Source organism: Mugil cephalus, chromosome 17 (genome assembly GCF_022458985.1).
Source record: "Mugil cephalus isolate CIBA_MC_2020 chromosome 17, CIBA_Mcephalus_1.1, whole genome shotgun sequence".
NCBI classification, from domain to species: domain Eukaryota; kingdom Metazoa; phylum Chordata; class Actinopteri; order Mugiliformes; family Mugilidae; genus Mugil; species Mugil cephalus.
The window spans coordinates 13,903,355-13,929,193 of NC_061786.1; the positions used below are offsets into that span (position 1 = coordinate 13,903,355).

Below are 25,839 nucleotides of genomic sequence, written 5' to 3' on the forward strand. Positions count from 1 at the left end.
GTGTTGGGAGTGCTTCATTAACCTCCCACCACCTCCCTACCTCAATTATTTCTGTCAAAGAGCACCTGGAGGGGAGGGGAGGGGGGGAGACGGAGAGATAGGGAGGGAGCGTGGCTGCTGCCGTCGAGCTGATACCACTCCGCTGCTGGTGTGGCTGCCGCTCGGGAGGCCAGAGCTGAGTGGCTTCAGTTGCGTCGGGCTTATCTCAGGACCTGGTGGCGGTCCATTCCAGGTGGAATGTTTGGGTGACTTCACTGTTGTAAAAATCCCCAAAGTTGTGCAGGGTAAAGGCTGGGTGAACTAGTATGTGTGTTTGTATAGCTGCATGTGTGTGTGTGTGCGTGTCTAGAAACCATACGGGAGGAAGCTAGCTGGTGCCCAGGCCTCAGGAGCGTTAAACGCTTTGATCTCGCAAAATGTTTTCTACAACTGTGGAACTAACAGAGCTGCGAGGGAGTTCGATCGCTCGAACACGTGCACGTACACACACACACGCGCGTTCACACAAAGTTAGCAGCCAATAAATGTTCGACAGCAGGGCTGGAAAACTTTTTCTGCCCTTTTTTGCTCATCTCACCTCTTCCGCTCGCTCTCGTTCCACAAGTCAAAAAAAGCCCTTTCAGGGTAAATTGCAGGTGTGTGAAGCCTGTGATTGTTTTGTCACATTACAATGTTTGCTGTGCCATTTTAGATATATCAAGTCCTAAAATACATTTGTTTGTGTTTCCCTATCTAAAAAAAATGATGTGTAATGTGATATCAACTCAACCAAGTGTTCAACAGAATCAATAACGTGAAGTGAAGTTTGATATTTCTGGAGCTGTGGACAAAAATCATGGTGGATGGTGCAGAAAAAAAGGCCGTCTGGGCATAAAATCAAAGGATTCAGCAGCGGGGGACTTTTTAGCATTTATATCTGATATTCTATATTTGAAATATGGAATTTTGGCCTAATGCTGACAACAAGAAAGATGAGCAGTCACGGAAAATCAAACTGGAGACCATCTTGCGATGGGATCACATCAACCACAACCCCCTTCTACATGTTGATTCTCCAACCCATGAATATTCAGTAAGTATTGGACCGCACATTCAAGCCAGTGATTTACACCCCGTCGACCTGAAATGATAATATCACATCTTTGTCACACCGCATCCAGAGTCTGACAGGGCCTGTAGTGCTCTACAGTCCATTTAGAGAAGATTTAGAGAACAACAATTTGCTATAATGAATGTAGCGTGGGAACAAACAGGCTCACACAGTAATGATTAAGCTAATCAGTGCCAGGTAACTCTCTCTGTAGTGTTTTAGATCTTCTGTCTGTGATGAAATTCCCATAACTTACTGTCTGGTTGGCAACATTATTAGTATTCACTAAATCACTAAGACCCGGTCAGTGGCGACATTTCTATGCTGGTGCAATAGTAGACGCGTGTTTTATGTGAACCAAGATGGCGGCTTCTCTGTTCAGCCATGGTTTAATATGGAGAAACGTTGGCAACAAGACAAAACAGGCAACAGCACCAGGAGTATGGTCGTGAACGTAACCTGGGTTCTATGAATTTACCATCTTTGGAAGTCACGGAGAAATACACAGGATACTGAGCGCATCGCCAAAAAATTTATGACAGTCCAGATAAAGAAGAAACTCATTTGGAGGAAGAATTTGTCTTTTCCTTGTTGGATAGTGCAGAAAGAATTAAATTAAATGGACTGATGGATAGTCGACTGTAATCGCACTTCAAATCCAAGCGTCAACAGTGCTTATCTAAAGCTTAATTTATAGTCAGGCGTAGTCACGCGCTTCAACGGTGTAGGGCACAGCGTAGTTTCAAACCCTACACCCTCCAAGTGTGAGCTGATGAGCACCTCCCCAGAAATGTGAGTTTGTGTCACGGTGACACAGACCACAAATGCTTGTTTGTGTGTCTCAGCAGCTGGACAAGCTCAGAAAGTTCTCCTCTGCTCAGCCTCCTACACACCGTCCTCTCTGTGCTCTGTGCTGCAGTTGTTTCAGTGAAACTAACCACTGATCCACATTTATTAACTCAAGTTAATAACTCACCATTTAGCATTTTAGTGGCGTAATTAGAGGACAATGGCAACACACCAGCGCAACGGTATAAATGCTTTTGACAGCCTGTGGTTTAGCCCTCATGGGGCAGGCGTAGACTGGTTGCAGGTGTATAAACCAAGCCTTTTAATGAGAGAAGAGACAAAAGTAGTAACACTCAAATTAGACAAACTATTATGAAAAATATATATTTTAAATTAAAACTTGATCACTCTCACAGACTGTTGAAATCAAGCCTTTGGAATTCAGCTTGGGATCACTGACATGTGCATTAATGACATCGGGCGAGGTAGGGGGAATGGAGAGCCAACCGTCCCAAATGGAGGAAGCTATCATATTATCAGTCCCACCATCTGGTTTTGCGTACCCCTGCTTTTGGAATAGATACTTCTCCAAAAAAACAGATGTGAGAGGGTCTGTAGTCAGTAATGAGACACAGTCAAGAGTCAAAGTACCAACACATTCCACCGAAACAATGGTATTGACTTACTGCCTGGTTGGCAACGCTAATAATATTCGCTAGATTACCAAATTTCTACATAGTTGGAAGAGCATATTAATTTCAGCATGATCTTACCAGATACCAGACATTTTTCCTTGATGAAAATGAGGAACTCTAAATATGTTTCTTATAATGTACCCCAGGGCAGGAATATATCTTAAACCTCTTGATCGTTCTCTCTTTTGCTCTTTGTCTTCTTACACTGATCCCCGTCCCAGTGAGACAATGGTAGACTAATTGTCAAGCTGTTCCTCTAAAGCCTGATTTCTGGGTTAGAGGGCAGCTGTCGACTCCCCTGAGCTCGTAAAGAAGGAGAAAGTGCTTACAGAGAGAGAGAGGGGGGGAAAAAAGCAAGTGCACAAAGAGGAATTATGATCTGGATAACATTCCCTGAAACCCCTCTAATTTTGCTCAGCGCGCAACATTTCCAAAAACCTGCGACGCGCAGGCAAACACGCCCAAAAAGACGTAACAGTTGGAAAAATGAGTTGTGGCTTGACTTACTGATGAAAGATGGGAGTTTTAGTATTATGTTGCTCATATGATTTTTTTTTTTGCATTTGCCTCAATCAGCCCTCTTCAGCTGGCAAATGTCAGACTGTCTTCCATTTAAAAGCCTTAATATAGGCTGCTACATCAAAGAGGTGACTAATCAGGCTGACGGAGAGAGGTGTCACAGAGTGTCAATCCTCCAGGGCTGCAGCATGTCTCTCAGGAAGCCCACTCCATCAGCACTGACCTCAAATAACCCAGCACATGCACACAGCACATACGGCGGCGTACACAAAGACACGCACGTTCACGTAGGTGACGATACGTATAAATAAATGCAGATGCGCCAAACGTGTGTATACATCTATGTGCATGTACACAAATGTACTGTGCACATCTCAACCCTGCAGTACACATCTCACTGGGAATCAAAGCGAAGGATGACGTGGTTCAATGATAGGCCTCTGCTGATGAGAGCTGATTAAAGAGGTAAAAAATGGAAACTCATCTTGATGTATTTGGGTCAATTTCACGTCCACGGCCGTTGCTTGGTCAGGCCTATTTCTAGCAGAAGTGGTGGCGGTAATTAATGGGTGATAACGGACACATTTAATTGGCTGTAATCTACCCGATGAAGCGAGGAGCCTCCATTCTTTTGAGGACAAAGGCCCGCAGGGAGGCCAGAGGAATCTAGCTTCATCTTTAATGCTGCAGGCGTGCAGTGCAGAGTGGACCATATATCAGCATAACAACACAACAGCTCTGTAACGCTAAACAATTAAACTACAACGTGCATTTAAGATATTGTAAACACACATCCTTCACTATGAGCGTGGCTGCGTCTCCCTCTATGAACAAATGCAACAAGCCGAGATAAAAAATAAAAAGTGCCTCCTACTTAACATAAAACTCAATAAATCAGTTCAACCAAGCGTTGCATGGTACGCATTCATAGCTGCTTGGTTCTGCCCGAGAGCTCACTATACAATTTAGATCTTCCATGAGATAGAGAAGAGGAAATATAATCTGCTAAGAACTAACCCTAACCCTAACCCAGAAGAAGTGTGTACCGAAATGAACTTCCTGACATACGTCCGCATGTTGTAACGATGCTAGTGTTGGATTGTGTGTCGGCCTGTATGGATCACCAGTGGTGGGGTGATTCGTCAATCTCATGGCCCTGCTCTCCAGCCTCAGGGGGACATGTGCATTTAGCTGTAGTGTATGCTTACTGTCCACTCTTGAGGCTGCTTTCTCTTCACCAGAACAAGCTATAGTACAGGCTAGCACGTAGATTTAGGGCCATGGTAAATAAAGTAAATCAAGTAGAATTCATTTTGTCCAAAATCATGTAGTTCACGCATGATGCTTGTGATAAGATGTTTTTCGCTATGATGAAAGCCCTTTGAGGTCTACGCAAACAAGCCTTGATGCTACAGTGTTGACCCGCTGTACCCTTCATATAAGCGAGCCTAAATCTTTTAAGGCCAGGGTCTGCTACGGGGCATTGTTTTAGTTACCCACAACAAGAGCAGTTATTCTAAGAACGTTTCCATCGAATTTCGTCACATTACACTGAGGCTTAGTACAACATCTCTCTGTTCTTAATTCATGTGCTATCCCCTATAGAATAAACACTCAATAGTTCACTCTACGGAGAGTGGCTGTTTGCACCATCACTTACAAAGTGTTGCATAATAATCATTTACACATCTCTCAGTTGGGAATCGCTGGATTTTCATGGAGGCTTTTGAGGGCATTGTGTTGTGCATGAGCTTTACGAATGGAGTTGGACATCCAAATAAATGCATGGTTACATTTCACCCACACTCGTAAAGCGATCTCGTAAATACAGCAACTCAGACAGACAAACTAAGTAACTTTTTTTAGAAGTCAGCCTCAGATTAGCAGAGCAGCATTAAAACGTAACGTAGCTTTTTATGTGACACATAAATACATGTATAACCGTGTGAGTCTGTGAGTCACACTGCTGTGACTCCGATGCTGAGGTCGCATTGGAGTGGTAACTGAGTCCGGTCTGATGTTCAGAATGAAAGCCCATTTCGTTACCACCCCATTATTCTGTCTGATTGCCTTCTTGTTAGCTGCTTTCTGTGGGAGGATTTCATTTTGCCCTGAACAGACTTCGGTGAAAGACATGTCTGGCTGCTTTGACGTCATTTTCAGCATTGGGCATTTAGAATTAGCAGGCGTACAGTTAACACAGGGTAAGCAAATTGCAGACTGAGATTTCTATTCTCCATCAGGAGAGTTCTGCTAGGAAATTATATACTCGTTGAATGGGCTATAACCAAGGCTTTTCAAAAATCTGAACTTGCTGGCATTAGTTATGTTTAACCACAGTCCTATTGACTCTTATACTTCACAAATGCTCCAATATTATAAACTTATTCACTTCATTAGCATCATGATTCTATGATGATGTACCAAGGTTGCTGCATTCGTCTTCATTTAACATAATGAAAATAGGACTATTTATTAGTCTGTTTCTTCACCTCTACAATGAACCTAGAAGTTGCCTTTATTCTGAAGCAAAAAACTCTAATAAACCTCAGATATAATACATGTATTTTGGGCAAATCACTTTCAAACAGGAGTTTAAGAAAGAGACCTCCTGATCTGACACTGCTCGATAAACGCACCATTACAACATTTTGCCTCCCTGAGCTCATCCCTCCAACCTGGAAAAGAGCCACGCAACGCATCTATTTGAATCGCTCAACAAAATTCGAGATGTGGCTGGCGATTCAGAGGTTTGGAACCAGAGTAAGTTGAGCCTCCCTGTGCAAAGCATTATCTATGGATCACAGCACATCTCCACTGAGTGCTCTTTATAGGTAATCAATAGGTGAGCTGGCTTATGATGGCTCTCACTCATTACAACTCTTTAATAAAAGCCCACCCTGCGGTGACTGCTGCTTCGAGTAGTATAAACAACACCGCACACACGGGGAACCAAATCTCTGTTTACTCACACAAACTCATAAACATAGAGGGGGAACAGCATCATTTGCTAGCAGGCAGCTCAATCCAAACAGTCCAGAGCCGCTGCAACAACAGTACTCATTTTTTTATCCCGGCAACCACTCTGGAAGAATAAATAAATAAATAAGAAACAGTCCTTTTGGTGAGGACTTCTGAAGTGTCTCCGTCTTAATTAATATGCACGTCAACATTTTGATGGGATGCTGAGTGGAAAATATCCAGGAGAACCTCAAGTAAAAGGTGTCACCCACACTTAAACGCTCCAGTCGATGCTGCGTTTATCAGCAGCTAGCATTCTCAAGTTGAAAGCATCTCCCTCGGAGCCAAGATATTTGAACTCCAAATTGCGTAGTCTTGCATAACCTTCAGCAACATATGGTTTCCGCTCTTATTCGCCCCTCGAGCTGGAGGTGTGTATCCTTGTAGCTGTTTCCCAATCGCTCCGAAGCAGCTGTTCCATCTCTCCGCACACATGGGGTCAGGTGACGAAAGGCTTTTTCTTTCCCTCTATTTTTCGCCCGGGAGGAGGGGAGGCAGGGTCTCACACGAGGATGTGGAGTCACTTCGTCGTATGTGCAGGGTGAGGGGCAGGTATGTTCAGCCGCACGGGTCAGTTTTCCATGAACCGCCCACCATCCTGCCTTCATATGACAGGGGAGCGCAAGGAGACATAAATAGAGGGGGGAGCAAGTGACCCTCCTTCAACTGTCACATTCTTTAGCACTTAAGAAGCAGAGACATTTCAGTCTACCTTAAATTACACTACAGCATCTGTTTCAGCTTTGCCTGAGCGCCCCCCTCCACACACACACAAGTACACACAGACTAAATGAAAACAAAGATTTCTTGTGAGTCTCCATATGCCATTACATAATGAGTCATTTATAATGACCCTTCCGACCAAACAGACCCAGGAATCTGACGTTACATTTAATTTAAACGTTAGCACATAAGCAAATAAAACGGGCCGCGACGATTTTAACAGAGAGCAGAGGACGTTGTCATGCTACACAAACCAGAGACTTGGTTATGATCTAAGGATCCTTAAGGTGCTGGTATCTGAGGGGAGGATGACCTTTCCCTGCCCAGAATAGCAGGGCTGTGGGGAACAAAAGCTGCGACGACAAACACACACGGGAGAGACTGTGACCCCTCAGGGGCCAACATACACACGCTCTGTACGCAAGCTCAGGTTTGGAGCCTCTACATCGACACGCACCGACATACATAAATAAAACGGATATGGAATTCCCTTCAAATTCTGATAAAAAAATATTGCTTTGTGAATAATTCATCAGTTGATTATTGTACTTCCATTATTGTTGATGTGCCTTAACGTAACTCGCCAGACCAGACAGATTCAAGTTAAAATGTAGTATTTATCTACAACATTAAATATAAATGACTAAATAAGCAACAATCAGGGTTAAAGCAAAGAACATGCTCATGAATTATGTATCGGCTGCTTGTTGAGTGTTGGACCATGAAGCTACCGCCGATTAGCTTAGCTCAGCACTAAGACAGAAGAAGATAGGAAACGCCTCAGTATCTCCAAAATCCAGTCGCAAAATTAGCAAGTTTAATTTTGTTTAATTCATTTTGGTTGAAAAGAGGGCACTATTTGTTGACCGGGTGCAGCGAGCACAGAGTGCAGCGGGCAGACAGTCTGAATACATTACCGTCGTTTTTCATTAGCGACGTGCATTATCGCATTATCAACTTTTAACCGAGCTCCACCCACGTCAGACCATCGAGATCAGCAAAAAACTGATCTAAACATTTGAAAATTAGGACTGTGAAGCGCCACCGCTAATATTAATAGCCTGACACATCTATACTACAGTATCACGCTCAGTCAGTGGCTCATCGACTACAAACTGAACTCCGATACACACGAAACACTCGAAGAGAGTGTCTCACATTTCAGCCGCTGCTTATTGTTGTCGCTTATTTTAAGCAGGGGCGAGAAAAGACGGGGAAAATACGCGTGTCTTACTCTTACAATCAACAAAAGAAAGCAACGTGGAAAAGGAGACACCGAAGCAGTTCGGTATCAAAGCATGATCATCCGCACACATATTCCACTCGACAGTGACAGGCCCTCATTGCAGCTGCTGAGATTTCAGCATGTTTGACAAGATCCCTCAGTGGGGGCGGAGATCTAAATGTTTCAGTCGCTCATTGCACCGTTCCACCTCCCTTTTGCCTCGGAGCGGCGAAGAGAAAGTTGCGAAGAACAGCGGGACATGGAGCATATGAGGGAGAGAGACGAGTGGAAGCCGCGCACGAGCCGGGGATTCGCCTCTCCGTCCACATCGACTAAATATTTGATAGGAGGAGGCGGCGGCTGAGAAAAGGGGAGCTGAGGTGAGAGGAGGAGAACCGTGGGTGCGTCTCCTTTGGGAGCGTGTAAAGTGTCCCAGGAGTGTAGGGGGTTGGTGGGTCAGGACATAACAAGAGTTGCCACAGTCTTCAAGGTGAATAATTCATACACCTCAGGCTGATGGTAGAACACCATCACGGCCGGCTTGCAGCGGAGAACAAAGAGGCCGAGGCTTTTAGCACATGGGTGACGCTTAACAAAAAGTGAAAGCAATAGCCATATTGGAGATTTAAAAAAAAAGAAAAAAAGAGGTAGAAGAATATAGGAAGTGGTGTGAAAGCAAACACAGAGAACAAGAGAAAAAACCTCGGTTGGTATTGGAGGGGAGATATAGTTAATTGTGTGGCCTTTGTTGCAGCGCGAACAGTCCGCCTTGTGTCGTTACCGACAACAGAAATATAACAAGAAGCGAGAATGTGTAGAAAATCACCACACATTCAGCTTCCCTGACCCCACAGCGCTTTGTTTATGTTACTTATGGACACATTTTCAGTTAGAACCAGGAACCATTAGGGATTTAATGGGGGAAGAAAAACATACAAGAAAAAAAAAAAAAAAAGAAAAAAAAAACAGACCGGTTTGATGTTTAACAGCCAGAACTGACAGCGAATACCATGGCTACACTGACACTTTTCTTTTTGCAGCCACCATGTATGAACTTTGCATTTGCAGAAATGTGTGGGCTCGCGTTCGCTGTTGCAATCTGTCAATCACCACAGCTCAGCTGCAGATTTGCATTTCTGATTTCTAATTTAATATGTACAAACCTTGGAGGTCATCAGCAACATGAGAGCGTTTCAAAAGACAACCACTTATTAAATGTGATTCCGAGTAAACACACTCTACATTCCAGGAGTTGGTATGAAGCTCATACTCCCCCTTTGACTTTGAAGGGCATAGTTGATGTGTGTGTGCCTTGTGCCTCTGCGCGCACGCCTGTGTGACACAACAGATTCTGAAAGTAAATAAGACAGTACGGTAGGAATATACCCAGTGTTAGCACAGCAGTGACTGTTCAACACCCTGATAATGCTCTACTGTGTCTGCACAATTGGTGTGGCAACAATATTATTTACAGATGAAGCTGCAATGAATTAATTATGCAAACAATGTACCATGTGCATTCTAAATTACAGCACTGTACACCGCCAGAAGCCCATTTAAATATTTATCTTTTCCTTATCAAATGAAATTGAACCATTAGCAACGTTGCAGCAATGAAGAGGCTAAGTGCTCGAAGCACATTCTATGCAAATAAAAAGTGCGAGTGACTCCATTAATTTCTGAGAACACAGTAAACCGGCAGCTTGCATGCAAACACACAAGAAGATTAATTTTTTTTTTTTTACTAGTTTCCGAGCTGAATACAGAAAAATCAAGCTGAGTAACGTCAGACATTTGAAAGAGTGGTTTGCCTTTAACACCAAATAATGCAGCTTACAGGTAGCTTGGCTCGTGTGGATTTGTTTTTATGTGTCTGTATATCAGAGACCTGAAGGTTCCCCTTCAGGGCAACACCACTTTTTGTTAAAAAATCCAGTTGGGTCAGATGGAGCTTTTAGGGAGTATAACACTGAAATATGCCGTTAGGTGGACAAGGGGGACTCCTAAAGGAACAAGGATACACTGATAATAAATACAATCTATAAAAAAAAATGTATAAAAAGACGCACTACTAGCTATTTTTATATGAGGAAAAATTAAGGATGATATTTAAGGATGATTTCAATGCATTGTCTTAGGTTTAATTAATTTAAGACAAATTAAATAGATCCCATAAATGTGTTCATTGTATCACGAAGGGACCAGACGATTTGGCAGCAACAAACGCTGAAATCAAACACAAACAATCTAAATTGGCTCAGAAAAGGGGTTTGCAAAAACAAGCTCACAAAAACAGTCCCTGTCTTCAATTATCTACCAACACAACTGCAGACAGGAGCTTCAGTCCTGCGTTATGGTTTAAATCCTGAGCTCGAAATATTAGCTATTTAGAAGTAGGGGAAAATAGATTCCTTTTTAACCTTAATTATAGAAATAATCATGATTTTATGATCAATATTGTTTAAGAAACCAAATTACTTTTTTATCCAACACTTCTATTAGTGGGTGGTCGAGCATAATATGGTAAAATGAAATTTAGACAAACACACACACACTGAAAGACCCTATAACTACAAGATGCTGTGGATGTCATGCGCCACAGGTAAAATCCAGACCAGCATAGTGAATACAGCCGAGTAAACAAGGTGAGTGGTACTGTTCACAGGTTACGTAGGTTTTAAGAATAAAGGACAAGGACAGCAACAGAAAAAAAAAATCTCTGTTACACTCCTGTGAACATGCCCACACATGCAATGTAGCAATTGTTTGGGGTCAACGTGATCCGCCTTGATGGTGACCTGGATATTAAATATAGTATAGTTAGCCTCGAATGGACAGCTTTTGATGGCAGTTGAGGAATGTTAAAAATGTCTTGGGAAATAGTGCGCGTAAAAAGCTTGAACAGGGTTGGATTACATCCATTAGCGGTAGTGAGTACAGTGGCTAGTACGTGCTGACATGCCTGTGTGGGATAAGGTTACCTCTGTTAGGGAAACACGCTGAGAAGGGGCAGTAATGGGGTGTGGGTCTCTAAAGACACAGACAGCCAGGAGACAGACCGCAAAATTGACAGGTGTAGATGCGTTACGACCGCCAGACCGAGGACTCCTGACAATCCAAAGTAATTCCCAAACATGGACGTGGAAATGCATCCTGACACAGCTAATGTAAACCTACTTTTTTTTTTATATTGTGTATTATTTGTGTCCTTGCCTGGAACAACAAGTTTGAGAGACTGTAGAAATGCCATTTGTTATTTATTTCGCGAAATTGTGTTGTTTTTTTCCCCACTTTCAAGCGGCGGACCTGTTCGTGAAGGTGTGGCTGCTTATGAAAGCTGACAGGGAACCCGGCGCAGGGTGCGAACGCTGATCCAAAGTGGGCCGGACAAATGTCTGCACACACACCAGCGTTCTGTCGCCGGCCGCCCGCGGAGATGTCAAACACAATGATGTGGTGAGAGGCTGCGGGAGGGCTCGCCGCTCGCTACTACTAGGAAGTCATGACACACACAAAAGACACAGGCGAGGACGCGGATTCATACACGGGGATACGCGGAGCTCCGCCGCCGCCACAAACACGCCCAAAGGAAATAACAACAAAGCAGTCCCGGCAACTTAATCCAGGTTCTGACTGGAACGGTCTGCTTTAGCAAACGTAGCGTTGGCACCATTCATCTCGCTCCATTGTCTAATTTCAACAACTCAATAATTGTGTTACCCATGTCAGGCCCCCGGAGCCAGGACAATCCTGCAAATCGTTTCAAAGTGCCCCAAATTCATTAATTAAAGAGTGTGTTAATCTCATTGAGATGGGAGGGAATGGAGAAAGGGAAGGGCCCTCGTAACTCATCCAATTAAGTAATTGAGTGTTACTCGGATTACGGGAAATGAAAGGAGGAGCCCCACTGAGACTGAGGAGTCCTGATTCCATGCTAGGAACATGCTACATATGTACTCGCCCAGAGGTTGGAAATAAATATGTGCCTAACCTGATTCTTTTTGCCCAAAAGCTCAACATTCGCTCAGTAGAAGCAGAATCGAGCTCCTTACTATTACTTCTAGTCCACCAATGAAAGATTTGGTTGAAAATAAGATAGGTGACCTTGCAATTATGAGTAATATTGGTGGACTGTTAGGAGCATATAACACCTTTTTCGTCTACTTGCTCAAATAGCTTGAAGAATTATTTGTCTGGCACTCGTCTTGATGATTAATTGTTACTGACCACCTGGAGCTCTCTAATCTCCGAAAAATAAATTACAATGATATACAGAAAATAACAAACTCATCAACATTTGTCAGTTCACACCTGCGGGCGGTCAAAGTACTACGGTGCACCTGGCTTTTAAGGCGTCCCATGTGATCGCAAGATTCCCATTTACCTTTTTTTTTTTTTTTTGCACAATTTAATTTGGAGGGTTTTCAGAATACTGTGAAAATGTTTTATTGTGCAGCACTGAAAACTAGTGGTAAATTATATAAGCAGGAACACAAACAGTCAAACACAACACTGCTGACCATTAGGTGTAAGATGGTGAGGAAATTGAACTAGGCTGTGCGAGTTCTGCTGGCCAGCCTCCGCACACTGCAGCAATCGAAGCGTTGCTTGTTAAAAGTAGCAAACTGTCTGGGCAAAGACACCAAAGTCTATTTCATTTTAAAAATACTGCCAGCCTCAGGGCTTTGTGCCATCTAAAGAGTGGATCCCATAATTCCCCTAAGTGCTTCGCATCGCAAAAGGCACTATGTACAAATTAATGAACAAATCAACAAACACAAAGCCAAGTTCTTAGTGAGGCTCCTCTCCAGCAATTAGTAAAAGTACATTATCTGACTTGATGGAACAATGCAGGCACGAATTTCGTCCAGCTGGAAAAAGGACACGCGAAACGTGTCCAGGGAAGTCGGCAAAGTAAAAACTTTGAGAGGGTCAATCGTAGGCCAAGAGTATGAGTTGTGTATCAGTTGAGTGTGGGTGTGTGTTTCCATTGAACAGTCTGCCTGTCGGACTGCAGGGAAGCCCAGATTATGCATGAATCTGGGCTGCTTATCAGCTGACCTTTAAATTGGAGCCGCAGAGTGACTGCAGGCCCAAGGGCTGACGCTCCCACCTGATTGGCTGCTCCGTCTCAGACCTGCTGACAATAGAAATTAACAGAGCCAGGTGGGCATAACCGCAGGCAGAAGGAGTATAGCCGCGGAAGGAGATAGGGAGACGTGGGGGTGGGTGGGTGGGGGGTGGGGGGGGGTTGCATTAACATAAAAATTTATTTCCACTATTTTCCTCTACCTCCTGTCTTTTCTTAAGCTTCAGGAGAGAAGGAAAAAAAGTCATTATGTGCTGTGAAGCATGCTAACGGTGAAGCAGGTAAGAACAGAAGAGCTCCGCATTACCCGGATTTCATCTCGTGCTCGCTCATGCTATCTCTCCTCCCGTCTCTTCTTTTTGTCTCTCTGTTTCACCCGTTCTTTCCGTATCTTAATGGCGGTGGGGTCTCGGCAAACTGTGATTGTTTGATAGATAGATATCTCCGTTGGAGAGGGGAACATGGAAGAGGGGACGGGGGCCGAGGATGAGGTGTGTGTTCTGTCATCCGCAGGGAAAAGGAGCTCTGTGTGTCTGCGGAGGATGATGGATTACATGGGGGCCCCGGGTTTTATGTGTGTACGTGTTTGTGCGCGCGCGCGCGTCCCCTCCATCGTGTCACAATGTACACAGCGAAAGCATGGCGGCGAATTAATTTTTCACAACGGCAGCTGGAAAAGGTCATTAAATAAAGCAAATGTTTGTGAATGGGAATCCCCAGGAATTATCTTCAACGCCATATAGGCAACAGCGCGGTGTTCTGGCAGCAAGTGGGAGAATTATGCTGTATTGTGGACGGGAGCACAGGTGGTTGAGCACACAGGCATACGGCTGTCCTTCTGTCAGATTAAAGTGAGTCGGGAGAAAAATGTTCTGGATTTAATGCGCTTTTGTGTGCGCTCATGATGGCCACTTCACGAGCGTGACAGTTACATGCGCTGCACGATCCCCGCGCACAATGCACGGGGTCGTCCTTGCCTCCGCGTTCCTGGCCGTCCTTCTGTCACGGTGCAAGGGTAGGGAGTTGAGGTCGGCCAGCTCGGCCTGTTTATTTTCATTCCATTCCAACGATCGGTGTGGGCTGTAACCGAGCCGCCATATTCATAAAAGACGTTCGACATGAGCTGTGAGCGTGGGCTTGCGTATGTCATGCAATACGCAGGCGAAGCAGACTCGAGGGGGAAGACCGCGTGGCCAGTCACAGCACTGCATCTGTCACCGACACAAAAACCCCACAAACTGCCCAGGCACAGGAGACAGAGAGCTACTATTACAATCTGTGTGTGTGTGAGTGTGTGTGTGTGTGTGTGTGTGTGTGCGTGTGTGCGTGTGTGTGCGTGTGTGTGCGTGTGTGCGTGTGCGTGTGCGTGTGTGTAGGCTCAGCAATGCATGTGGGTGAGACCTTATCATAGCTGGCCACATTCCTAGCAGGAAGATAAAAGAGGCCAAATGAAGCAGATCACCACTGTGTGTGAGCAACACATGTGTGAGTGTGAGGGAGAGTGTGTGTGTGTGCGTGCGAGAGAGAGAGAGTGTTTGTCAGTGATGAATAGGTGTTTAAGGACCTAAACCTCACAGATAAGCGAAGAAAATTATCAGGGCAATAACAGCAAAAAAAAAAAAAAAAAAAATGTTACAATGCGAAATCACCCAAACACGAAGAGCGCCCCTCCTCATACACACACACACACGTACACTGACAAAAAAATCAACTACATTCAGGGACACCATAGAGCAACGTATAAGTTTCACGTGTCCCCTTATTTAGAGCTTGGCTGGAAGCTGAATGAAGAAAAAAGAAGGGTTTCAGAGTGTCCCCAGTTTTCCAGCTTACCATTGGTCAGTAGTACGCATTCCAGGCTCTAACTGCCTGGGGCTCCTTCTCAAATGTGAGTTAAAGAAGCAGAATGTAATAACATAAAATGCTAGTAAGTGAACAAAACTAGCTTGTTTTGTCATCACCCGTTATCATTTGAATAGAAATTACTGACAATGGTGCCGCCTTTGCTTCTGGGTTCGCACGACTCTCCAAGACACATGTTAATTAACTGTATCAGTCAATCCCATTGTTCGCTTCCTCTATCATGTCATGTTAAAAGTGAGACTAGCTAAACTGCAGCCCCTTTCACATTGGACGAAAAACATTTTTCGTCCAATGTGAAAGGATTAACCTGGATTTTCAATCCAGAATGACCTGGCAGATCGACCCAGGGTTTTAGTGGGTCAGCTTCGATGTGAACAGGAATGCCGCATCGAAGTTAAACGATGATGTTGATGTACCTTCCTGTCCTGTTCTAATTTTGTCACTGGACGGCCTAACAGACTGTCATTGTAGAAGCTCCAGGGCTGTGAGCAGCTCAAAAACAAAGCAAAGCTTTGGTTTGCTTGCATAAGAGACTGACCATAAGAGAAGACTGTGAGATCCGTGAGCTGCTCTGCATCCAAGGAGAAGAGGAAATACGGCGGCAGATATCAGGTACTTTGCAGGACACTGATTTATTCGAATATCACCAGCCTTTTAAAAGATTGAACAGACTGTTTGAACAGTCAATTTGGCAGGTCATCAACAAACTGAAAGCATTAAAAAAAATACACCATTCTGTCTCTTAAAAGTTACCCATCTACAGAGAGCAATGGCCAATATGAGATGAAAAATCTGATTGTACCATCATGTGATTGCGGTTAAAAAGGAACAATTCATGTTGTGCTGGTCTGATGTAAAGTTAAGGTATATTTTTTAGTAGTTTTTATTTAAATTGTTCTTTTTAGAAATTCAATTTGTTTACTGTAATGGACTCCACACAATCAGTGGTTTGCGACATGTTCTGCAAACACTAATGTGTTGGTGGACATGGTAACTTTAAAACAGAGAGTGGCTGTTTTAAGATAGCAAGGTTGGAGGTTGGAGAGGAGGTGGTAAAAACAGAATTGAAAAGTGCCTCATAAAAACAGAGACATTTCTGCTTTATTGCAATCTCTATTTAATCTGTGTTTACGGTGTGTGTCTGGCTATTGCCCGATCAAATAAATAACGTTATCGATAAACATTTGATCACAACCCCAGACTATTTACTCTGTGTTTCCAAACTTCACAAACTGTCTTCGTTTCTTCCCGCTAGGACGTACAATGAGAACAGAAGACGAGCTCCCTCCTCGGAGCCCAGAAGAGAAATTTGCTGGATGACGAAGCACATCTCTCCCTCTTAAGAAACGTTGTTGCATTTCATTAGGGATAAGATTCATCACAGCGAGCAAACAAGAGAGCCGTGCAAATCATATTGGAGGAATTCCTACACTATCCTCACTGTCGTCTCTCACACATATCCAAACGCACACATAAGCACAAAGAACAGCTGATACACAAAAGGCACAAAGCAAACAAAAGCTGAGAGAGCTGATTCGGGAGACAATGGGGCACATTTAGGACTGCGATGCTACGTGATTGCTCATTATTGTGCACTTCAAAATGACACATTACTGTGACAGTGTTAAAAATGGCAGCCAGCGGTCTGGAGTTAAACAGGCAGATTTCTTCCTCATTGAACAATCCTTCAAAGGCCTGCAACCGAAAAATGTTAAACATGTAGGTCGTGGCTTGGCTCTTCTGGTCAGGGGTCCAGTGCTCTGTTTGAGTGAAAGGACACCCGAAGTTCCACTTTGAAGCTGGGCGTTAAGTTCCAGCTGTGACCTTGGAAAAAAAATGGCTCAGATAAGGCCTGTGTGCGGACCAATTTAGCAGGTCACAACCCTGTCTTGGAGTGGGAGCGACACAGTGGGAGCGTGTGAACACAGCCTAGAGGATCCGTCCCGTGATGAGATGCCGGCGATAGCTAACTGTAGCTCTGACCCCGCGGCGGTGCCTGTCAGCCTATTGATTCGCAGCTCCAGCAACTGGGGAGACGGGGACAGAGTCAGGTTGTGTAGGCTCAACTGGGACAATGTGTGACGGCATACGTGTGTGTCTGTGCGAGCGCGCAGTCGACATCTAGTAGAGCATTATGTGCCTATGGCTGGCAGGGCCAACAGCAACAACAGCGAACAGGGAGGGGTGGAGACAGGGAGCACTGAAGCCAACAGCTGCATATGGAACACAACAGATCTATTCATGACAGGTTGTACACAAATGCAGACACACTCTCACACACACACACTTGGCACATAATGGACAGTGGCCCTGTTGTGGCTCAGGAGATAAGAGGGATGCCATGCAAGCTCTGTGAGTTACAGTGTGGGAGAGCCAAGGGGAGATGTTACCACACACTACGAGACACTCTGTGTCTTCTACTGTATTAAACACAATGATTGCGCCTGTCTGCTAGAGGCAGCACGCTGGCTCTGCTTGAGACAGCTGACTGAGCGTGGGACGGACCTGGAGGTGAATATAAGCAATATTAGATAATAAATGGCCTTCACAGAAAGCTTTGATATGGATATAAACAAGACATAAAACAGAAGGAAGACAAAGACACACACGGATACGCAGAGAAATAGTGTGAGAGAACAACAGCGGAGTATTTGCACACACGAGAGTGGGAACACCGAGTTCTGGTTTACGCCGCGTTTGTTCTCCGGAAAAAGAAGCCTTTATACTTTATATTTGAAGTTGTATCTTTCTTTGTTAGCGGGGGAGTGGGTGTAGCCGAACATGAACTGACAGCTCATCTAATGATGAAGCATCAGATAACGACGGGAAATAAAAGGATGCATCTATATCTATGAATGCAAATAGATACTTACTTACGTGGTCATGTTTTCCTTTGTTATGTTTTCAGCCTCAACTCTGATCAAACTTCACAAGGGAGAAACTCCACTGGATGCCTATAAATTGCTGACCGGGAAGCACTGTCCTTGTTTAGCAGATTGGGTCCTGTGCTTTGGCAGCTGTGCGGACCCCTTGCTGGCTCAGACCGGCCTCTCTGGGAGAGGTCAATAGCAGGGATGTCTGCCAGGTGAGGGGTTGGCTCAGGTTTAATCAATGCCCGCCAGAGGACAGACAAACGGGCAGGCAGGTAGACAGGCCAGCAGGGTAACTACCAAGCAAAGATAAAACTATCCCTGGTGGGGGTTCACCGGCCAACTCCAGAGCTTTCGCTGTGGCGGAGAAACTCACGCTTCAAAATGGTTTAGGGGATTGATTTGACAGCTAATTTACAGAGGAGATTTGCATAAGGCCACGCGCTAATCAGGCAGGCTTTCCTTTTCTGTCTTTTGTCTTTCCCATCTATCTCTTTCAGCTTTTTTCCTTCCCTTTCTTTTTTAGAGCACAGCAAATAGTAACAGATAATGTAAGGGAATTAAAGAGACAAGAGATTCAAATTGGATATTGATTAGGAGACTAAAGCCTTGTGTTTTCTCCTGTTAAAGCTTGTGTTTAAATGATTGATTCACAATGTCAGTCTCCACATCCTTGAGTGCGTGGTGTTCGGGACCGGTTGTGTCTCCGAGCTTTCAATGGGCCCACATCATGTCACACCATGCTAAGTGCTTTGACACAGTCACACAAAGAGGGCTGCCTATCTGATGCCAATCTCCCTAGGTCGTGGTGTCACCCAGGTGAAGGCTTTCAGAGGGAGCAAGGACAAAGTGTACTCCTCAACACGGCGACACAATCCAGCCTGACTGACAGTAGGACAGACTAAATGGAACCCCCCTGTCAAGCGGATTCGTAAGTGGAGAGAGGAATAAATAAAGAAAGGACTCAGGAACAGGTGCATCCAGTTTTACACTGAATCCACAGAAAAAGAATGGGTAGACAACAGAATGGTTTGTGTCTGGAAGTCAAACAAAAAAAGACACGCTTAACCTATGTATAGCATTTCCCAGGCCTGTGGAATCACCTGGTTTAACCCCGAATGCAGACTTAACGCCGCCTGCAAACTGCTCATGAAAACCTGCCTACACTGCTGCTTTACAATTCACTGATGTCACGGCAGTGCCAGCACAAAAACAAAAAAGGAGAAGCCTTACATAACACCTACACAAAAAGCTAGCGACACGGCACGCACCATCTGTCCCCGGATTAACAACCAGAAATGGATCTAACTCACTGTTCTTGTTCTTGAAGAGGTTAAACATGGGGAGGATCTGTCTGAAGTAAGGCACCAGAGCCTCCCCCACCTTGTCTCCAGACATCACCAGATGCTGCAGGACTTTCAGGGTGGTGCACATCACCTGGTGGTTCCTCGTGTTCAGGGCATCTGGAGAGCAAGATAAAGGGCAAAACGAGACAAAGAGAATGTTGGTATTAATGAACGAAGTTTTCCAACCAGTTCTTGGGACGTAAAGTAGATCTACAGGTTGTTTGCTGGGGAAATTGAAGGTACGGTACATGTAGAGTGATTCTGATGTTCGCAATTACATGGTATGTAAGAGTGGGCCGAGTGGAAACACACAAAATACCCCTGAATTTTAACCCCGGCTCGCATCCCTTTACTTGAAAGCATTTCCTGTATAGCTGGGCTTTGATTCAGACTAGCTTGTCTGCAATCAGTGATTTCAAATGCACTGGGGAAGCAGGAGTAAGTGAGAGCCAATCACTGGGCTATTTGGCCTACAGCTGCACTTAACTCCATCTCCCACTGATAGAGAGAACAAAAGAGAAATGATGATCGGAGCGAGACAGAGGGCTGGAGAGTTCAAGGGAGACAAATAGAGAGAGGAAGAAAGAAAGAGGGAAGGGGCAAACAACAAAAGACAGAATGTCAGAAACGGATATAAAGAGACGTGACAGTCAGAGAGCAAAGGGTTATAAAATGTGATTAGCGACGGTGATATTTTTCTACTTTTTTTTTGCCTCCGCACGAGCTTTGGTAATTCCCTTTGTGCAGACTAAAACAGCATACCCAGGGTTTGAAAAATAAACACTGCGTCTCTTTATGAAACGTTAAACTGTCACTTTATTCCTACTTGCACTAAAAGATGATTGCAATGGCGTCACAGTGCTCATTGCCAGTGTGCGCTCACAACTACAAAAAAATGAAAGTCACAACAAAGAAAACAGACACAATGCACTCGCATTGTGGCTGGAGACACACGGAGGTTTTGTTGATGACAGAGAGGGGGAAACACGTGTCAGAGACAAAGGCAGAAAATTAGATATAAAGAGGAAGAGAACGAGCATGAGACATGAGGTGCTCGAAAGGGGAAAAACTCAACAGTAATCACATGAAATTGAAAAAGCTGAAAGGAAAATGTTTAATCTGGGAAAAGGCACAAGTCGGTCTTTGTATTGAACGGAGATAGTATGGAACCCTTCATTTGGCCTTGAAGAGACAAGAATCTGATTATCTGTCTCATAAATACAAGGTAACAGAAAACCATTTTAGTGAAGAGGGTTTTACTGGTAGTCGGAGGTCGAGAAAAGTCAATGTACGGTCAACATAAATTTTCTTGACACTTGTGACTGGTGTGTGATGAATGAGTGGTCTTACTCTCCCTCTCAGAACCGACGTCAGGCGAAAGACACATACGACAAAGAGGCGAAAAACAAAAGTGATGCGCTCGCATTTGTGTTGGGTCAACAATGGCGGCACTCAAGCGCAATAACGTGTTTGTTTTCGCGGAGGCCAGCGCTGCTTTTTTCAGCTATTTGCTGAAGCGCCTGTTGAATCAACATAAGCTCAGTCTTGTCCCCCATCAAGCGTACCCAGAGTTATCCAATTTTCTGTGTTAATAAATTGCTGCTGTTGCTGCTGAAGAGATCATCTGTTGCTGTTATGGAGAATAAAGGACATATTTTAATGACCGGCTCTGAATATGCACAACTTTACAGAGCTTTATAGCGAGTATCGGCTCAATGCTCATAGCGTTGACCCAAAGCAGAAGAAATGTTGGACTTTTGTTTGGCAAAAACACAAATTAATGACACATTTTCAATCAATTTTAAGACTCTGAATACTGATAATACTGATCAGAGTTACATTTTTAAACATTAATCCATATTTGTATTCGGTGTGTCTTTCAAAACGAAGTTAAATACGGCGATGTTGTTGGTTTTCTGAACAGCTTGCCTTGGACCGACTCATCTGAATGACATTTCCACAGGTTTGCACGTCTGATCTCAACTGTGCACCACCAACTGTGTTGGGAATAAAAGCACCAGTCAGACATATAAGGAGAATTTAAACATCAGGACAAAGGATTCATAGCAGCATATATGAGTATGTATTGCGTTATGGTTACCATTTGATTTCATTAGTAATACTCAGTAAAGTACACCAGGGACTAAAGATAAAGGATCCTGGTTTAAAAAGAATTTCAATTATGTCAAGTCATTTTTTTTTTTGAAATGGTTAAGACTAAGTGTTATGATTGCGCTGAATGAGGATATTAATTACGCCCATTTTCCTGCGCCTTTGTACTAAACATAGTTCATCAAATGAACTTGAGCTTTTTCACTTACATCTACTCAATTTAATTGGTAAATTAAAATGATCACCAGTTACAGATTTACTCATTATTTTTAAGTGTAAAAAAAAAATAAATTCAAAAATATTAAGTACAGCTGAGTTTTTAAAGTGCGCAACGCTTGATGCTCATGTGGTAAAACTGACTGAGTAAAACCCTTTAATTTTTGAATATTTTGCAAATGAATCAGTTGAAATCTTAAACATATCATCAGTTATATAGTAAGGTAACAAACCAACAAGCGAGAGCGATCATTTCAGGCGCACCGTGATAACATCCAGCCCTAGCACCGCATTTAAGCTGACAGGAGATGTAAAAAAGAACAGCGGCCGTGAAATGTTGTGCGTGGCAGCCGGAGCGCCAAGAAACCAGCATACTGTACGGCGTCACCCTGCGTTAAAACAGCTAATATGCAAATACCAAGCAGTCACAGGCAGTCATAGGCATTCACACACAAAAGTCACAAGGAACGCAGTCACACGGCCACGCACACACAATCCGACACAAACACATTAAAACCAAAATGTCAGCTTCAGTCATGAGCGCAGGCAGCGCTGAACACGTTAGCGACAATAGCAATGCAGAACAGTCCCAAAAATGAGGGGCGGAGGAATACATTAGTATACTTTGCGTATGACTAATGTGACTAATTAAACCAAGGCCGCTGGTTTACGCCCATCAGAGAGACATTTGTGCAGGCTTTGTCTGTGTCACTGACGGGTGTTTGTCTATTCAGAGGACAAGGGGGTTGGAGATGATGCTGAATGAGCAAATGCATTGTGCTTTATGCCATCTCTCCATCTCTGCCTTAGTGCCTCCCCAGATAGACAAGCGGCGAGATATCTGCCATCACCGAGATAAGGTGGCATGTGGAATGACAGGAATTTCAAGCCTACATAACAAACAATGAAATTCTAATTACCAGCCACCGCAAACAATTTTCCCTGCTGTGACATTTGGACCGCGGGACTGTTCAATTATTCATCGACACTCTCGCCTAGCTGGAAAAGAGGAAAGAAAAAAAAAATCAAAAGAGCGAGGGAGAAGGCAGCCGAGGGCCTGATGCATTAATGCCGGTTTAAAAACCTGCGTCGGGACAAATCTGAATAAAGCAATCATCTATTCATGCTGGGTCTTGTTTCATATTCAGTGTGAAAATAAAACAATGGTGACCTTGTACTCCGTTTCCTGTGAAATGTCAGAGGTAGGGCGACACCTCGTCGCGCCGAGCCGCTCTCACTCGGTGTATAAATACACTTTTCAGATCAGAAGATGTTCCCGAAGCAGAGGCGTAACCGAGGAGCTTCTCGAAATGAAAGCCTCATTTTGGTTCAAAGCTGAACAAATGTTATGCCAATCAACTCAGGCTCAATGGAGGCATGGCTCTGAATCCTCGTCCCTATTTAGATAAGCCGGAAAAACCCAAACAACAGCATTTTAGCAAATTTTCTCCTAAGTCGCCTTGGCGCAATTTTGGCTGAATAAAAGCATTTATATAAAAATACATTAAAAACATTCAATCAAATCAAAAATATATTCAGTTGGGAAGCAGGGTGAAGACAACATGGTGTACAGTAGGAGAGAGTTCAGTGTTTAAGTCACTGAGGACAGGGCCTCAGAGTATAATGTCAGCCAAAGCCTCCCTCATTGTGTATTCTCATTGGGTGACCTGCAGCCATCATCAAAATTCACCAGGGCCTGACGTGGCTCAGTCGCTCTGCAGATAAGAGCCTGCCAGCCACACTGAAGATGTATTAACGTCAGAGGAGGAAAAATATATATCTTGCCGTTTTAAATTGCAGACGGCTTGTTACTTTCTTCCTCTTCCCGCCATCCCTTCTTCTTCACCACTCCATAGAAAAGTAATTAATCTGCAACGGAGACACGGACTGGCGGCTTCGCCTCGTGGACGGCGAATCGGGCCCGATTTTTAATAAACCAAAAAGTTAATAAGGAGCAGGCCATTTAAAATTCCATTATCGGGGCGAAGCGTGTGTTTTCATGAAGAGCACAACTGTCACCTTTGGTCTGGCCCCCCAAAGGCAAACTGCTGAGGGGTTTGAACTTATAAAAATTCTTCTTCACTCATTCTGTGTGTATTATAAAGGTGCATGTAAACCGGGTGGTTCATGACGAAGAGTAAAAAAAAGGCAAAATATGCTGGTAAATCGTGTGCTTAGATATAACATGTATGGCAATTTCTATGTATTTCACTACATCATTTTTTTCTTTTATTTCGAAATAAAACCAAATGCAGTGACACACGTGCATGCACGCACACAAATGCACACAGTAGGCTTCAGATACCGCACACAAGTTGATGTGTAACGGCGGTTTAGACGGTGCCGCGTGCGCTCGGTGCGACTTCCTGCCAGGGTCAGTCTGTCACCGTGTCCCTGCGTCTCCAACAGCCCTGCCTAGTGTTGGCCGTCACGCCCCTATGCCTCCACAGACATTCAACACCCGCACACAAACAAGGAAGATACGTGCACACACACACACACACACACACACACACACACACACACACACACACACACACACACACACACACACACACACACACACACACTCACACACGTACACACCACCAGCCAACTGCCCGTGACATGAACACTACCGCAGGCTCACTGGGCGCCACTTAAAGGCTCCCACTTTGAAACTGACACTCCACTTGGCAGTGGCGCCAAACAAAAGACAGCTTGTGTGTGCGCGCACACGCTATGCAAGCCACCCTATGCATTCCTCTTCTCCGTACTCCCCTTCCTTGAAGTCACCCCACGTGAAACCTTTCTTGACCGCATCACTGTAAATTCTCGTGTCTATTTTTAAAGTCAGAGACCACTTGGCCTTGAGACTCGATCTTTCCACCCTACTACGTCTGCCCACTGAGTGTGTGTGTGTGTGTGCGTGTGTGTGTGTGTGGAAAGGTAAGGAGGCGCAGCAGCACGGTGACACAGTTAAATGTAGCATGTCACCGCATTCATGTCAGATTATCGGGCGTGCTTTCAGAGCCAACGTCTTCGGGCGAATGCAGAAACAAGGACGCGTCGCCCTGAGGGTTAATGTAATAATAGGAACAGTACGACTGCAAAACCAAATTAGGGCGTCGCATCAGGACTGGTTGCATCGCACTGCGAGACAGGTGAGTCTTTTTATGACATGTTGTTCGATGTTTGTTGCCAAGGGAATAACGTGACAGGTAGTATGAAAGTACGAAAGGTACATTAATGCATTTTTAGATAAACACGGATCGTGTTGATTAAATAATTTAAATTCAATATTTTCACATTCTTTTTTTCATTATTCATTAATTTACTGAACATCTGGTTTCCTACCAACTGTACTTGACTTTTACTAAATGTGTTTGTTTTTTGTGTCTTATTAGCCTCTCATTTATTGAAAAGATACTGCAGAATTAAAAAGCAGGTTTAAGGCTATGTACACCGATTAGCAAAAACATTACGTCTGCCTGTGCCTCCGCAACAGAACAGCTCGTCAGAGAGTGAACGTGGGCCTTCTGAGGGTCTAGTTCGGGATCTAGTGAATTTGGAGTTAACACCATGCAGTCATTCCATCATTCGCCAAGTTAACAAGTTAAAAGACAGAACGGTGTCAAGGAAACTCACAGAGACACTATCTCTGAAAGTCAGAAAGGCAGAATACCATTGCAATACATCATCATACCTTTTGTGCTTCAGTGCTACCTAATCTCAGCAGGAGTTTTGTCAGTGTACATCTCTTTCACTCTCTGCGCTCACGTCTACTCCACTTTAATAAATTTGGATTTCCAATAAAGCTGTCCTCATTTGCTTGTTATATTTTATACAAGTATAAAAGTAGTGACTGGAACACCGCACACAACCGGCAACCTCCCAAACCTTTTCTAACTGCCACACACACACACACACATATATATATATATACACATATACACATATACATATATATATATATATATATATATATATATATATATACACATATACACATATATATATATATATATTTTATGGTCACGAAGTTGTCTGGTAAAATCAGCACATGCATAAGTTACGCTGTGATTTTAGCTATGTTTACAAAAGTCTGAAGCGACAGGATGTGTTTTCCCCTCACACACTCGCTGGTGAAGGCTGCTGTGCAGTCAGCTGAATGAGCTGCCGCTCACTGAGCAGAGCAGACAGAGATACAGCAGACACAGGCACCATTTGGAATAGGGCGAACAACAGAGTTATACAGACGGGAGGAACAATCCGTGAGCCACTGTGGACTAAAAGGTGAAA

The 25,839-nt window shown here is 44.0% G+C and overlaps 1 protein-coding gene and 1 long non-coding RNA gene across 2 annotated transcripts in view; one reads left to right on the forward strand and one right to left on the reverse strand.

Moving 5' to 3' along the window:
• Positions 1 to 25,839, reverse strand: part of pacrg (PARK2 co-regulated) — a 123,451-nt gene that overhangs the window by 35,655 nt on the left and 61,957 nt on the right. The window contains exon 4 of the mRNA XM_047610411.1: positions 19,198 to 19,347. Within this exon, the coding sequence (XP_047466367.1) occupies positions 19,198 to 19,347 (150 nt within the window). The remainder of the gene's footprint in view (positions 1 to 19,197; positions 19,348 to 25,839) is intronic.
• Positions 8,317 to 12,057, forward strand: LOC125023261. The gene is made up of 2 exons (XR_007114564.1): positions 8,317 to 8,442; positions 11,361 to 12,057. It is a non-coding gene; the product is annotated as an uncharacterized LOC125023261 (long non-coding RNA).